At 43.4% G+C, this 17,062-nt stretch overlaps 1 protein-coding gene across 5 annotated transcripts in view; it reads left to right on the forward strand.

Moving 5' to 3' along the window:
* The window catches only part of grm8a (glutamate receptor, metabotropic 8a), a 166,662-nt gene that overhangs the window by 117,349 nt on the left and 32,251 nt on the right, over positions 1 to 17,062 (forward strand). For all 5 annotated transcript variants that reach the window (XM_081722569.1, XM_027007489.3, XM_081722572.1 and 2 more), the window contains exon 8: positions 7,243 to 7,380. In XM_081722569.1, the coding sequence (XP_081578695.1) occupies positions 7,243 to 7,380 (138 nt within the window). The remainder of the gene's footprint in view (positions 1 to 7,242; positions 7,381 to 17,062) is intronic.

Below are 17,062 nucleotides of genomic sequence, written 5' to 3' on the forward strand. Positions count from 1 at the left end.
TTGGTTAGTTGCTGTGACTTGGCACATGTAATTAGAGCTGTCACATATTTGTGTAGTTTCTGTTTTAAGCCTCTAGTTTGTGTCTTAGCATTGGAGGTTCTCGACAGCCTTCTGCATACCTAAAGACCTCCATTAGCCTCAGAGCAAAGGAGCTGACCACATCAAAACCTCCATGAACATGGGTGTCCTTAGCTGGTAATGACCTCGTCTGGCTGGGGAGAACAAACACTGCTGCTAATGTCTGAATGTCTGAACGGCAGTGGCGTCTGAACAGAACATGATGAATTGCACAGCTAATAAATGATCACTCAGAATGCAGAGATAGTCGGCTAACAAGAGCAGCATGTAAACAGAGAACGTTTCCTAAGAGGGTTCATCTGGTAGCAGAGAGAGTCTACTAACAGGGACTAGAAATGTCCAACAGGGACAGCCAACTAACAGGGAATAGAAGAGTCTAACAGGAACAGTCCATGAACATGTAGAGTCCACTAACAGGGACAGTCTGTGAACAGATACAGTTTGCTAAAAGGGGCAGTCTACTAGCAGTGTCTTCATACAAGGATAGTCTGTTATTGGATGCAGTCTGATGACAGAGACTGTCTGCTATCAGGTACTATATAGAAATAGGGACAGTGTGGTTTCAGGTACAGTTTGATCATAGGGACAGTGTGTTATCAGGGACAGTCTGCTATCAGGGACAGTCTGGTGTCAAAGATAGTCTGCGATCAGGGACAGTGTGTGAACAGAGACAGTGTGGTATCAGGGACAGTCTTGTATCAAGGCCAGTCTAGTATCAGAAACAGCATGGTATCAGAGACATTGTGGTATCAGGGACAGTGTGGTATCAGGGACAGTGTGGTGTCAGAGACAGTGTGGTATCAGGGACAGTGTGGTATCAGGGACAGTGTGGTGTCAGAGACAGTGTGGTATCAGGGACAGAGTGGTGTCAGAGACAGTGTGGTATCAGGGACAGTGTGGTATCAGGGACAGTGTGGTGTCAGAGACAGTGTGGTATCAGGGACAGTGTGGTATCAGGGACAGTGTGGTGCTGAAGAATGACAGCATTGTGATAGAGAATGAGAGCGTCATCGTTGAGAGGTCATATGTCAGCTCACAAAATGGTGCAAAATAAAAACAATTACTGCCAACAATAACAACAATAACCTTCCTCAGAATAAACAAGAATAAAAATACTATTTAAAAAAACTTCCTCATTTGGTAAACATTGGGGAAGCAGTCATGTGTAGCCAAAGAACTGCGCAACGTTACAGCCGAGATCTCTCATACATTCACATTAGAGTGTTGGATATGTACAGAAGGTTTTACTGCAGCGTGAGGCCATGCGCTACCAAGCAACTCCAGCAAAGTACGTTTCCTGGCTGCGCATGTACACTGCTGGAGGGGAAGTAGACTGACATCATCAGTACACACAGACGGAGGGAATGTCTGCTCCCAAACTGCTGTAGGTCAGTGAATCAGTACAGGTCACTGACTGGACAGGACAGACAACATGGAAGAGACACAGCAGAGACACAGTAGACATGGAAAAGACATGGCAGAGTCATGTTAGAGACACATCAGAGACATGATAGAGACAGGGCAGCGACATAGTTGAGACACTGTAGAGACAGCAGAGAAGCTATAGAGGCACACAGTAGAGTGAGGGTAGAGACATGGTAGAGACACAGCAGAGACACAGTAGAGACACGGTAAGGACATAGAAGAGACTGCAGAGACAGGACAGACACATGGTAGAGACACAGCAGAGACACAAAAGAGACACAGTAGAGACAGCAGAGAAGCTGTAAAGACACACAGTAGAGACATGGTAGAGAAAGCAGAGATACAGTAGAGACATGGCAGAGACATAGTAGAGACACTGTAGATACAAGGCAAAAACATGGTAGAGATACAGCAGAGACACAATAGAGACACAGTTGAGACAGAGCAGAGACATGGTAACGACAAGGCAGTGAGAAGGCAGAGACATAGTAGACACATTGCAAAGACAGGGCTTGAATATGTAAAACAGGGCTGGTATATGTAAAACAGGGCTTATACATGTTATACAGGGCTTGTACATGTTACACAGGGCTTGAATATCTTTCACAGGGCTTATACATGTTACACAGGGCTTAGATATGTTACACAGGGCTTATACATGTTATACAGGGTTTATACATGTTACACAGGGCTTAGATATGTTACACAGGGCTTATACATGTTACACAGCGCTTGTATATGTTTCACAGGGCTTATACATGTTACACAGGGCTTATATATGTTACACAGGGTTTACACATGTTACACAGGGCTTAGATATGTTTCACAGGGCTAATACATGTTACACAGGGCTTATACATGTTATACAGGGTTTATATATGTTACACAGGGCTGATAAATGTTACACAAGGCTTAGATATGTTACACAGGGCTTGTATATATTTCACAGGGCTTATATATGTTTCACATGGCTTATATATGTTTCACAGGGCTTATATATGTTACACAGGTCTTGAGTATGTTACACAGGGCTTGAATATGTTACACAGGGCTTGTATATGTTACACAGGGCTTATACATGTTACACAGAGCTTATACATGTTACACACGGCTGGTATATGTTTCACAGGGCTTATATATGTTTCACAGGGCTTATACATGTTACACATGGCTTATATATGTTACACAGGGCTTGAATATGTTACACAGGGCTTATATATGTTACACAGGGTTTAGATATGTTACACAGGTCTTGAGTATGTTACACAGGGATTGACTATGTTACACAGGGCTTATATATGTTACAAAGGGCTTAGATATGTTACACAGGGCTTGTATATGTTTCACAGGGCTTATACATGTTATACAGGGTTTATACATGTTACACAGGACTTATACATGATACACAGGGCTTAGATATGTTACACAGGTCTTGAATATGTTACACAGGGCTTGTATATGTTTCACAGGGCTTATACATGTTATACAGGGTTTATACATGTTACACAGGGCTTATACATGTTACACAGGGCTTAGATATGTTACACAGGGTTTATATATGTTAGACAGGTCTTGAGTATGTTACACAGTGCTTATATATGTTACACAGGGCTTAGATATGTTACACAGGGCTTATACATGTTACACAGGGCTTATATATGTTACACAGGGTTTATACATGTTACACAGGGTTTATATATGTTACACAGGTCTTGAGTATGTTACACAGTGCTTGAATATGTTATACAGGGGTTATATATGTTACACAGGGCTTGTATATGTTTCACAGGGCTTATACATGTTATACAGGGTTTATACATGTTACACAGGGCTTATACATGTTACACAGGTCTTGAATATGTTACACAGGGCTTGTATATGTTTCACAGGGCTTATACATGTTACACAGGGCTTAGATATGTTACACAGGGTTTATATATGTTAGACAGGTCTTGAGTATGTTACACAGTGCTTGAATATGTTATACAGGGGTTATATATGTTACACAGGGCTTGTATATGTTTCACAGGGCTTATACATGTTATACAGGGTTTATACATGTTACACAGGGCTTATACATGTTACACAGGTCTTGAATATGTTACACAGGGCTTGTATATGTTTCACAGGGCTTATACATGTTACACTGGGCTTATATATGTTACACAGGGCTTATACATGTTACACAGTGCTTGAATATGTTACATAGGGCTTATATATGTTACACAGGGCTTAGATATGTTACACAGGGCTTGTATATGTTTCACAGGGCTTATACATGTTACACAGGGCTTATATATGTTACACAGGTCTTGAGTATGTTACACAGTGCTTGAATATGTTACACAGGGCTTAGATATGTTACACAGGGCTTGCATATGTTTCACAGGGCTTATACATGTTACACAGGGCTTATATATGTTAAACAGGGCTTATACATGTTACACAGGGTTTGAATATGTTACACAGGGCTTACATATGTTACACAGTGCTTGAATATGTTACACAGGGCTTATACATGTTACACAGGCTCTAGATATGTTACACAGGGCTTATACATGTTACACAGGGCTTAGATATGTTACACAGGGCTTGTATATGTCACACAGGGCTTATTCATGTTACACAGAGCTTATACATGTTACACAGGGTTTAGGTATGTTACACAGGGCGTAAATATGTTACACAGGGCTCATATATGTTACACAGGGCTTAGATATGTTACACAGGGCTTGTATATGTTTCACAGGGCTTATACATGTTACACAAGGCTTATATATGTTACACAGGGCTTATACATGTTACACAGGGCTTAGATATGTTTCACAGGGCTTATACATGTTACACAGGGTTTATATATGTTAGACAGGTCTTGAGTATGTTACACAGTGCTTATATATGTTACACAGGGCTTAGATATGTTACACAGGGCTTATACATGTTACACAGGGCTTATATATGTTACACAGGGTTTATACATGTTACACAGGGTTTATATATGTTACACAGGTCTTGAGTATGTTACACAGTGCTTGAATATGTTATACAGGGGTTATATATGTTACACAGGGCTTGTATATGTTTCACAGGGCTTATACATGTTATACAGGGTTTATACATGTTACACAGGGCTTATACATGTTACACAGGTCTTGAATATGTTACACAGGGCTTGTATATGTTTCACAGGGCTTATACATGTTACACAGGGCTTAGATATGTTACACAGGGTTTATATATGTTAGACAGGTCTTGAGTATGTTACACAGTGCTTGAATATGTTATACAGGGGTTATATATGTTACACAGGGCTTGTATATGTTTCACAGGGCTTATACATGTTATACAGGGTTTATACATGTTACACAGGGCTTATACATGTTACACAGGTCTTGAATATGTTACACAGGGCTTGTATATGTTTCACAGGGCTTATACATGTTACACTGGGCTTATATATGTTACACAGGGCTTATACATGTTACACAGTGCTTGAATATGTTACATAGGGCTTATATATGTTACACAGGGCTTAGATATGTTACACAGGGCTTGTATATGTTTCACAGGGCTTATACATGTTACACAGGGCTTATATATGTTACACAGGTCTTGAGTATGTTACACAGTGCTTGAATATGTTACACAGGGCTTAGATATGTTACACAGGGCTTGCATATGTTTCACAGGGCTTATACATGTTACACAGGGCTTATATATGTTAAACAAGGCTTATACATGTTACACAGGGTTTGAATATGTTACACAGGGCTTACATATGTTACACAGTGCTTGAATATGTTACACAGGGCTTATACATGTTACACAGGCTCTAGATATGTTACACAGGGCTTATACATGTTACACAGGGCTTAGATATGTTACACAGGGCTTGTATATGTCACACAGGGCTTATTCATGTTACACAGAGCTTATACATGTTACACAGGGTTTAGGTATGTTACATAGGGCGTAAATATGTTACACAGGGCTCATATATGTTACACAGGGCTTAGATATGTTACACAGGGCTTGTATATGTTTCACAGGGCTTATACATGTTACACAAGGCTTATATATGTTACACAGGGCTTATACATGTTACACAGGGCTTAGATATGTTTCACAGGGCTTATACATGTTACACAGGGCTTCTACATGTTACACAGGGCTTAGATATGTTACACAGGGCTTATACATGTTACACAGGGTTTAGGTATGTTGCACAGGGCTTAAATATGTTACACAGGGCTTATACATGTTACACAGGGCTTAGATATGTTACACAGGGCTTATACATGTTACACAGGGCTTAGATATGTTACACAGGGCTTGTATATGTCACACAGGGCTTATTCATGTTACACAGAGCTTATACATGTTACACAGGGCTTGATTATGTTACACAGGGCTTATATATGTTACACAGGGCTTGAATATGTTACACAGGGCTTATACATGTTTCACAGGGCTTATACATGTTACACAGAGTTTGTATATGTTTCACAGGGCTTATACATGTTACACAGGCTTTAGATATGTTACACAGGGCTTAGATATGTTTCACAGGGCTTATACATGTTACACAGGGCTTCTACATGTTACACAGGGCTTAGATATGTTACACAGGGCTTATACATGTTACACAGGGTTTAGGTATGTTGCACAGGGCTTAAATATGTTACACAGGGCTTATACATGTTACACAGGGCTTAGATATGTTACTCAGGGCTTGTATATGTTTCGCAGGGCTTATATATGTTTCACAGGGCTTATACATGTTACACAGGGCTTATATATGTTACACAGTACTTGAATATGTTACACAGGGCATATATATGTTACACAGGGCTTGAATATGTTACACAGGGATTATATATGCTACACAGGGCTTATATATGTTACACATTTCATCGTAAATATATAGTGCTTGGGTGTTGTAAAATGAGCTGAACTTCACTGTTTGTTTGCTTACAGAGCACAACTGCAAGCAAAAACTAAACACTCAAGTCATTTCTTGATTTGCAAATGATTTATTTCACTGTTTCCCAACATTTAAATGAAAAATTCTTAAACACAACGGTTTACAATTTGTGACAAGATTTTGCTGGGAGTGAAAAACAAGCAGAAATAAACAAACAAGGCACGAGTGTCACTGCTATCAGCTTTGACTCCTGGTCATCTGCTAGCAGCCATGACTGGTCATCTATGGGCTGTTTTGACTCCTGGTTGTCTGGGTGGAGGTTTGACTCCTGGTCTGTTGGGGAGGTTGCCTTCTCTCCCTGTGCCTACGTGGGTTTCTTCTGTGGCGCGGTGCTTTCTGGTACTCTGAGGGAGAGGGTTCTCTCCTAAACTCAAAAGATGTGCATGTTAGGTCAACTGGAATCTCTCAATTGGCCCTGTCTGTGGGTGTATGTGGTTGAGTGTGTGTGTGTGTGTGTGTGTCCTGTCCACAGTTGGCTCCTGTCTTGTAAATTCTCCTGCAACTACAACAGATTGGCTGATGCATAATGTAATAATGGAGCGTAATCATTTATAGGAAAACGCCTCTTTCTGTCTTTATTGGCATTCTACTCTACTGTCTGCTGTACTACAAGGTTACTCTCTCTCTCTCTCTCTCTCTCTCTCTCTCTCTCTCTCTCTCTCTCTCTCTCCATTCAACTCTCCTACTCTCCACTCTCCTTGTCTACCGCTCCCTGTCTCCCTCTCTCCCTCTTTATACTTTCCTCTCTACCACAGCCTTTGACCGATACTTCCGAAGCCGATCTCTCTCGAACAACAGGAGGAACGTCTGGTTTGCCGAATTTTGGGAAGAAAACTTCAACTGCAAGCTGGGGATGCATGGAAAGAGGCCTGGAAGCCCGAAAAAGTGCACAGGTAAGACAAGAGCACAGGTAAAACAAGAACACAGGTAAAACAAGAGCACAGGTAAAACAAGAACACAGGTAAGACAAGAGCACAGGTAAGATAAGAGCACAGGTAAAATAAGAGCACAGTTCAAATAAGAGCACAGGTAAAATAAGAGTACAGGTAAAATAAGAGTACAGGTAAATTAAGAACACAGTTAAAATAAGAGCACAGGTAAAATAAGAGTACAGGTAAAATAAGAACTGAGAGAAAATTCACCTCCTTTCCCTCCAAAAGCCTTCCCGTCACCGTGAAAGCCGTTGTGTCTTTGAGGGTCTGAAAGAATTCCACTTCTGAAGGAGCTGGAACAAAACAGAAGATGAGGTGAAGCTTCGTGAATGGGCCCAGCTTGAATGACACACACTCTGTGCTGTCACCAGATGACAGGCTTCCCGCAACGCTTCCGGGATTTCTTCTCCACACATGCCGTGTGTTCCTCTTTAAGCTTTCCGCCGCAGGCACAGCTGACATTTGGATGCTCTGACTGATGTTATAGTTCTTGATAACTTCCACTAGACCGAGTCACGAAAGCGCTCCACCCCTACCTTCACTCCATGTCCTCCATCTAAACCTTTCTCTAAAGCCCCTCCCACCAAAGTCCCTCCCTCCAAAGACACGGCCCCTTGGCACTTAGCCTGCCCTTTCATGTGCTGAAATGTTTGGCAGAGAGGAAGCGCCTCCTCATTGGGAGATGACGCGTCCCATTCAGCTGATTCTTTGGCACATGTTTTATTGCAACAAAAACCTGCAGCCAGATGAAGCATTTGAGATCAGACACTTGTGGGCTAAATTTAGTTCTGCTAAAGACGCTAATCAAACACTAACAGCAATGTAACTTAACTAGGTGTCTATATAAAATATATTAAAACAGGTTTCTATATAAACTAAATTTGAATGTGCATATATTGTAAAGTATTTGTACGATATATTTTTTGGTTTCATCTTATGTTTATAAACAGCTTTGCTTCCATCGTGCATGGCTGCTGTTCTATCTAGGTGAGTTCTGCTGCTGAAGTGGGCAGTAATGTTTCCTCGTTCCCCAGGGTGTGGATGGCGGTGTGGATGTTGCTGGTCTTTTGTGTTTATTCCTATGCTGAGACATTCTTTAAGAATGTGATTGTATGGACTCTCAATGTAATGGATTTGTATTTGTACTGGGTGCAATCACGTGTGTATAGAGTGATGATAAACTGGGTGCATTTTCAGTGCTTTATTGGGGCACTTCAGAGAACTCAGCGAGGTGTCCATAGGCCCCAGAAGAACGCTGCCATCCTGTAGAGCATAAGTTTACCCCAGCTGTCTTTTTCCTAGAGCTCGACTCTAAAGCTGGACTCTGGGGCTGGACTCCAGTGCTGGACTCTGTGTTGAGAGGTATCATTTCTGTGTAGAAAGGTATTTCGTGTGAAGCATTAATAGATTCTAGTTTGAAATCGCAAAATTTTGGCAGACAAACTTTAAGCATTTAAAGTTTGGCAACGGTTTTTAGGCACAAATGGTGAAGTCAAGTGTAGATGGCTATGGCCACGCACAGCTAAGCATAGCGTGAACATCCAGGAGTTTCTTCCTCTCTCCCACCCTCATTATTGCTCAGCACAGTGGAACCATGGAACGCTGATCCTCAGGGCAGTCAGTAACACAGCTAAGCTAACAGGATGCACACACACACACACACACACACACACACAAAAGTAAGAGAAAGAAAGAGAGAGACAGAGAGTGACAGAAGGAGAAAATTAGAGAATGAGAGAGTGAGAGAGACAGAGAGAGAGAGAGAGAGAGAGAGAGAGATTGTGTGAGTCTCCCATGAGTCACAGAGCTAATTTGAGAGCGAAGTGCAGATTGTCACACACAGCGACAGGAGCAGAATGGAGGAAAGGATAGAAGGTGGAGCATGGGGGGACGTGGGGGGACATGGGGGGGTTGAGGGGGTGAGCGTGAGGGGGTGAGCGTGAGGGGGTGAGGGGGCGTGAGGTGGAGCGTGAGGGGGGAGCTACCCCCTGCACTGCTGTATCTCCCCCTGAGTGACACAGAATCCAAACCTGTTCAGCAGGGGTCAGGGGTCAGACTAATAAAGCACGGCAGAAACCATTCAGTCATCAGGTCGTTCTGTAAACATCAAATAAGCCCTGCTGGACTACGAATGAAACCATAGCCTGTGTGTGAATACGGGACTGTGACAGAAAACTACAGTGCACAACAGGTACAGCACCACTGGAAACAGTAACCAGAGAAGAGACGTCTTTGTGACAAACCTGTCCTGCTGTTGTGTATTGTGAGACATCTTTGTGACAAACCTGTCCTGCTGTTGTGTATTGTGAGACATCTTTATGATAAACCTGTCCTGCTATTGTGCATTGTGAGATGATTCCTCCTCATCTAAAGGTTCTAGGATAAAACTCCTCAAACTCTGAGATAACACTGAATCAGATCTGTTTACGCCACAAAGGTCACACACTGACACTCTAGCAGGTGACTGCCACTTTAAAGAGCTGTTACACAGGAAGAAGGTTATTGTACAATTCTGCATAGGCCTTATGTAAGCTATTGTATATGGGCAGTTTTGTGTGTGCGTGTGTGTGGGCGCATATATGTATGTGTGAGTGTGTATGTGTATGTGTGTATGTGCATGCATGCGTGTGTGTATGAATGTGTGCAGTGTGTGTGCACGTGTGTGCGTGTGTGGGTGTGTGTGTGTGTGTGTGTGTGTGTGTAGCTGTATGTATGAGAAGCCATTTAGGGCGAAATCAATGAAACACTCGCGAACACGCACACACTACTTGAACATACATATGAAACACTTGTGCATACATATGAAACATTTTCACATAAATATCCTACTATTCACATTTGCATATAATAACTATGCAAATATGCATAGTTTCACTATGCTTGTGTGTATGTGTGGCTGCATGTGTGTAGAGCAGTTTTCATTGTGTCTGAAAGTCATTTCATTGTAACAGAAGGCAGATATTTAACATCTGCACAGCACTCATCAATAAAATGGGAAGAGAGGTCTCTAAAAAACATGTCAGCGTCTAATTCTGACAGTTTGAAGATCAATGACATTAAGCAAGGAATATTCTTACAGTAGCACCGACATTTTGTACAACTCATACTAGCGCTCCCATACTAGCACTCCCATACTAGTGATCTCATACTAGCACTCATGCCCATGGTCCACTTTGACAGGGGATCATATTAATCAGTGTTTGGAATGAATTAGCACAGAATCGCTTTACATTTTGGAAATGATCTATGGATTCTTTGACAGAGACCACATTGGTGTCCCACCACTAGAAATCACTTTTGGAATACACTCCCAGTGCTAGCCAGAATTATGTTTGGATAGTTTTACTTTCCAGTGTTAATTGAATTATACAGTCTGGTTCCTAAGTGACACAGAAACAAAACCTGCTGAGCATTCTCCACTCTGAGACATGTTTCCTGTACACTATGTGCACGTAGTGTGTGTGTGTGTGTGTGTGTGTGTGTGTGTGTGTGTGTGTGTGTGTGTGTGTGTGTGTGTGTGTGAGGAGAACAAAGAAAGGAGAACATAGAGAGAACACAGAGAGAACATAGAGAGGAGAACACAGAGAACATAGAGAGAACATAGAGAGAACATAGAGAGAACATAGAGAGGAGAACACAGAGAGAACATAGAGAGAACATAGAGAGGAGAACACAGAGAACACAGAGAGAACATAGAGAGAACATAGAGAGGAGAACACAGAGAACACAGAGAGAACATAGAGAGAACATAGAGAGAACACAGAGAGAACATAGAGAGAACACAGAGAGAACATAGAAAGGAGAACACAGAGAGAACATAGAGAGAACACAGAGAGAACATAGAGAGAACACAGAGAGAACATAGAAAGGAGAACACAGAGAGAACACAGAGAGGAGAACATTACTTTCAACTGATCAGCTTGATGTAATGAGAATAATTACTGCCCTGTTTTATTTGCCTACACACACACACACACACACACACACACACACACACACACACACACACACACACACACACACACACACACACACACACACACACACACACTGTATTCCACTACTTGGGCTGCCCTCAGTGAGAGGAATGTGACACTCTACTCCTGCTCCGCCCGCTCCCTGCCCCTCTCTCCCCCACCCACTGCCTACCCGTCTCTGCTCCGCCCATTCCCTGCCCATCTCTGCCCCTCCCACTCCCTGCCCCTCTACCACCCACAGACATAATACCTTCAGGGTGTTTTAGCCAATCACAACCTGCTGGTGATTTCGTTCGGCCTCTGTCATGCCCTACTGCCGCTGCACACTAAAGCCTGTGAGAAATGTGAGAAATGGCACTTAGCAGTGCTGCTCCGCGACAGGGCGGGAACTGCAGTGTGCAGGAGGTTGGGGACTTAAATCTATTCAGGGTAAGAGCCTCCACTCCCAGGAAAAGTTGTGAACTGAGAGTCAGGGTGTGTGGAGTAAGGCAGGCAGTGAGGCAGGGCTGGGCCAGAGAGCCTTGGTTTCCTCTCTCTCTCCACGTCGATATCTCGCCCGCTTGTTTTCAAGCGTATTATTCCAGGTGGCGAGTCTGGGCAACGTAGCGGTCACAATCGATTTGGAAATCGAGCTGTGATGGAGCTTTTAGTGGCACGAGAACAGGAAATGCGTGACTGTTTTATCTGAACATGCAGTGGGGAACCACGGCAACCAGCTAACTCAGCACCACCTCTGTGTGTGTGTGTGTGTGTGTGTGTGTGTGTGATGCAGGGAGAAAGTAGACAACAACTTTCTGCTTTTGAAATGATATATGTGTGCATATGTAAGAGAGAGAGAAATTTGACAGTAACTTCTTGTCCCGTGTGTGTGTGTACATACCTAAATGTTTTTCTGCCAGTATTATGTTAACAAGCTTCTGCCTTTCAGTTTCTCTATATTTTCAGTCATTTTCTTTCCTTCTTTATTCTTTCTTAGTTCCTACCTTTTTTTCTGCTTTTATCAGCGTCAGAGCTTGATATGTGCCGGCAGAGACCGAGGGACAGATGCTAGCTCCTATCTACAGCACCCGCGTCTCTGCGCAGGGATAGTTGTTGCTCAGTGGTTAAGGTACTTGACTTTTTATTGGAAAGTTGCTGGTTCAAGCCCAATCACTGAGAAGTTGCCACTGTTGGGCCCCTGAGCTAGGCCCTTAATCCTCAATTACTCAAGTTGTGCTCAGTCATAATTGTAAATTGGATAAAAAGCATCAGCTAAATGTTAAAATGTTAAATGTTAGTATAAATCCATATTAAAAACATTCAGTCTTTGATCAAATCCAGGCCTCTCATTAAAGAGTCCAGTAAGAGGCTGCATGACATTTCCAGGAGTCAGGTGCAGTCAATCAGCTGACCCTTGACCTTAGAGTACAATAATAGTGCCAGCAGTGGAAGAGTACATCTTACATCTGTAAAACGTGTGGCAGACTGTTAGAACATGTACCTGATAAACCCAGCACTCAGTGTAACACACCACACACATATCCAGCTGGAGGAGGCATTCCCACATTTTAGAGGTTTTTTATAGCAGAGAACACTGAGGATCAGAGATGACACTCTGTGTACCCTGACCCACCTGTCCCAAACTTTACAGCCGGACATTTTTACCCTTACAGACCCGCACTTTGTAGAAATCACCTTTTGCTGCAATAACACTTTTAAGAGTGGTGAGATGGGTTTCAACCAGCTTTAAGTCTGCTGGGATGAGTTTTAAACAGCTTTGTCACTTGGCCATTGTAGGACGTTCAGGTTTTTGCTGTTCTGCTGTTCCCGTCTGCTTGTGTTTGTGTAGTCAACGTGTATGTCAGAGTTTGCTGGTGTTTTGTGGCGTTTCTGTAGGTTCCCTCACAAGTTTTGAGGGTCGTCCTTGTCTAGATGGCACGTGGCTGGGACAAAGAAACTTGCGTTTCCTCCCAGGTGGTCCACCAGTGCACACTGGGACATTCAAACTCTTAGACATTAGTTTGAAGTCTTTTCAGGTTTTCCTAATGTACTCAGCATGTCATCAGAATGCTCTTTGGTCTTCATTTACAGCTCTCCTTCAGTGTCTGAGCAACGATATTTGAATCAAGGGAGTCTTTCATCGAGAAAAGCTGAATGCTTTAGAATAACTCTCAGGTATAGGGCTTAATAGGCCAGTTTCGTTCTTGTTAGTATGAAATCTCTCATCTGTGTTACACTGGAGGTCCTACAGCAGATGCTGGATTCTTATGCAAACAGAAATTTTCAGTTAATAGTTTTTTTCATAAATTATTATTAGATAAAACCAGTACCCCATTAAAAATAATGAATTTGGATTCATTATGAGGCTGTCCTAATATAAAATATGGCACAGTATGTTTGCCTCTCAGCACTATGGTCTCAGGTCCATATCTGGATGGAGTTTCCATGTGTGGTGGATGATGCTCTGTCCTGGTGTTTGTGTGTGTGTGTGTGTGTGTGTGTGTGTGTGTGTGTGTGTGTGCACACCCCGTGGTGGATGGTGCTTTGTCTCCTGGTGTGTGTGTGTGTGTGTGTGTGTGTGTGCCCCGTGGTGGATGGTGCTGTGTGTGTGTGTGTGTGTGTGTGTGTGTGTGTGTGTGTGCACCCCGTGGTGGATGGTGCTCTGTCTGTGTCCATGTGTGTGTGTTTGTGTGTGTGTGTGTGTGTGTGTGTGTGTGCGCCCCATGATGGACAGTATCCTGGGTGTTTTCCTCTCTCCCCTTCCTGGACTCAATGCAATCCTCCAGGGGGTGCTATGGTTTCTATTTGAGATACTGTGTGTGTGTGTGTGTGTGTGTGTGTGTGTGTGTGTGTGTGTGTGTGTGTGTGTGTGTGTGTGTGTGAGTGTGTGTGTGTGTGTGAGTGTGTCAGGGGGTGCTGGGGTTTCCATTTGAGATATTGTGTGTGTGTGTGTGTCAGGGGATGCTGTGGTTATACACTCTGTGCGATTGGCTGCTGCTTCACACTGGTGTGTTTACTGGATGTAAAAACTGTGTTGACTATACAGTTTCCTTGGATTCTGAGAAAGGCACTTCATAAGTGTCATTCATTCATTCATAACTTCATTCATTCATGTTTGAATACTAGAGATAGATAGATGTCTGGATTTAATCAGTACCATTTCCTGTTGTGTCATTTCCTGTTGTGGAGTGTCTGGATTTACTCAGTGTCACTTCCTGTTGTGGAATGTCTGGATTTACCCAGTGTCATTTCCTGTTGAGTCACTTCCTGTTGTGTCACAGTGTAACTGCCACTGGGCTCCACTCTGCCATCCTGCCAGGTTATTTACCGTGATGATGCACAGGTCACAACATTAGCCACTCTACCTTAATGAGGTCAGAAGAGGGCACCGCTCTGAAATGCTCTTCACCTGACCGGGTTCTTGCGTTTGCTTGCGTGTGTGTGTGTGTGTGTGTGTGTGTGTGTGTGTGTGTATGTGTGTGTGTGTGTAATAGATATCATCACACACAGTCATTACAAGCACCTCTTCAGAAGTCTTTGTTTATTTAATCAGTAATTCAGCAGCAGTGTGCATCTGTTAACAAGCTCTTAGGCGACGCGTCTCTGCCAACACGCTTTCTCATTACAAATCGATACGCTCTGGAATCAATACCTTAATTTGAAATCAGCAGTACAGAAAGATAACATTTCCTGTATAATTCCACTCTATGATGAGCACTGGATTGTTAATCTCAGCAGCATGCCTCCATAAATATACCACAGAGCAGTTCTGAATCTCTGAGGCGTATGCTGCTCGACCAACAGCAGCTGCGTTTCTGTAAGCCCAGTGGCCAGCGCACGCATGCACAGCTGAGCAGGAGCGTGAGAGCTGACATCTGTGAACATGCCTCTGAAACTCCTGCATCCAAATAATGGGAGAATTATTACTGTTATTATTCTTTCAAAAACTTGAATGAGTGCTTCATTGTAGTAATTTCCACATGAGACTGAGAGTTACTGACTCTGCATGAATGTGAAGGTGTGTGTGTGTGTGTGCGTGCGTGTATTGGGTGGATGAATGATACGCACAGGTGTTAGATAATGCCAGAGCTGGTATATCAGACTGGGAAGTCGTAGGTGGATGAGGTGGTAGGGGTGGAGGTGGAGGAACGCTGTGGTCCCTCATGCTGTCTGAACTATTCCTCCACCCTTCCCTCTACCTGTCCCAGCCAGAGAGAGTGGGCCAGGCTCCAGAACCAGCACAGAAGGCCACAGTCCAGCCAGGGTCCAGCCAGGGTCCTCAGGCTGCTGTGAGGGACGAGGCTTGATGTTCATCTCGACGTGTTGGTGGCAATGGCGGTTGGGTAATTCATAGATCAGAGGATGCTGAACTCCCATTAAGGAGTTCCTTTTGAATTTAAATTAGTACAGCAGGTAATAAATGCTTCTCTGAGACCAAATATTTAGGTGTGATTAGACATTTGACTGGTGTGAGTTGACAGAGATGTGTACACTTAAGACACCATGAGGTCAGTGAGGCAGACTGAGATTCATAGTGCTGGTGAAAGATATGATTTGGAAGACACCGTTGAGCTGAGTGTGATAAGGAATCGCAGAGGTTTATTACAAAGTCACTTGTCAGATTTAAAAGAGGTTTTAATCCGAGAAGAGCGATGCGCATGTGAAAAAGAACAAATCTTGCCATGTTGAACGATACACAGATAGAGGTGTTTAGAGTTCTCCAAACTTTCTTTCTTCACTCAAACTCAACCGCTGAAGTTTGTAGCTGTGTGCTGAAGTCAACGTTACTATATTTGCCACTGGTGAGTACAATGTTCTCCACTGACAGTCACCAATTTGTCGAATACATTTCTGAATAACCTTTTATTTATATTGAGTTGTTCACATATTGGCACAGAGAAGCTTTATAGATGACTAGGACTGAGATCTGCAGTAAGTCAATAAGAAAAGATGTTACAGGTTCCCACAGCCCAGTTCATCCTGCATACAGGAGGATGAGTTATGAGTGCAGGATATCAGATGTGCCTTCACCTTCCACTAAGCCACGCTCCTCTTCTGTTGTTGTCCAGAGTCTGTCAGCTACTCACTGCACAGTTGACTTATACTACATCCATGACAGGTGAGTAATCAGGCAGCACGCGAACGGGTTCTCTCTGCAGACAGGTGAGTAATCAGACAGCACGAGAACGGGTTCTCTCTGCAGACAGGTGAGTAATCAGACAGCACGAGAACGGGTTCTCTCTGCAGACAGGTGAGTAGTCAGACAGCACGAGAACGGGTTCTCTCTGCAGACAGGTGAGTAATCAGACAGCACGAGAACGGGTTCTCTCTGCAGACAGGTGAGTAGTCAGACAGCACGAGAACGGGTTCTCTCTGCAGACAGGTGAGTAATCAGACAGCACGAGAACGGGTTCTCTCTGCAGGCAGGTGAGTAGTCAGACAGCACGAGAACGGGTTCTCTCTGCAGACAGGTGAGTAATCAGACAGCACGAGAACGGGTTCTCTCTGCAGGCAGGTGAGTAATCAGACAGCACGAGAACGGGTTCTCTCTGCAGACAGGTGAGTAGTCAGACAGCACGAGAACGGGTTCTCTCTGCAGACAGGTGAGTAATCAGACAGCACGAGAACAGGTTCTCTCTGCAGACAGGTGAGTGATCAGACTGCTGTGTGTAAGCTACAGTGAACAG

This window comes from Electrophorus electricus, chromosome 11 (genome assembly GCF_041902795.1).
Source record: "Electrophorus electricus isolate QZ-2024a chromosome 11, ASM4190279v1, whole genome shotgun sequence".
In the NCBI taxonomy this organism is placed as follows: domain Eukaryota; kingdom Metazoa; phylum Chordata; class Actinopteri; order Gymnotiformes; family Gymnotidae; genus Electrophorus; species Electrophorus electricus.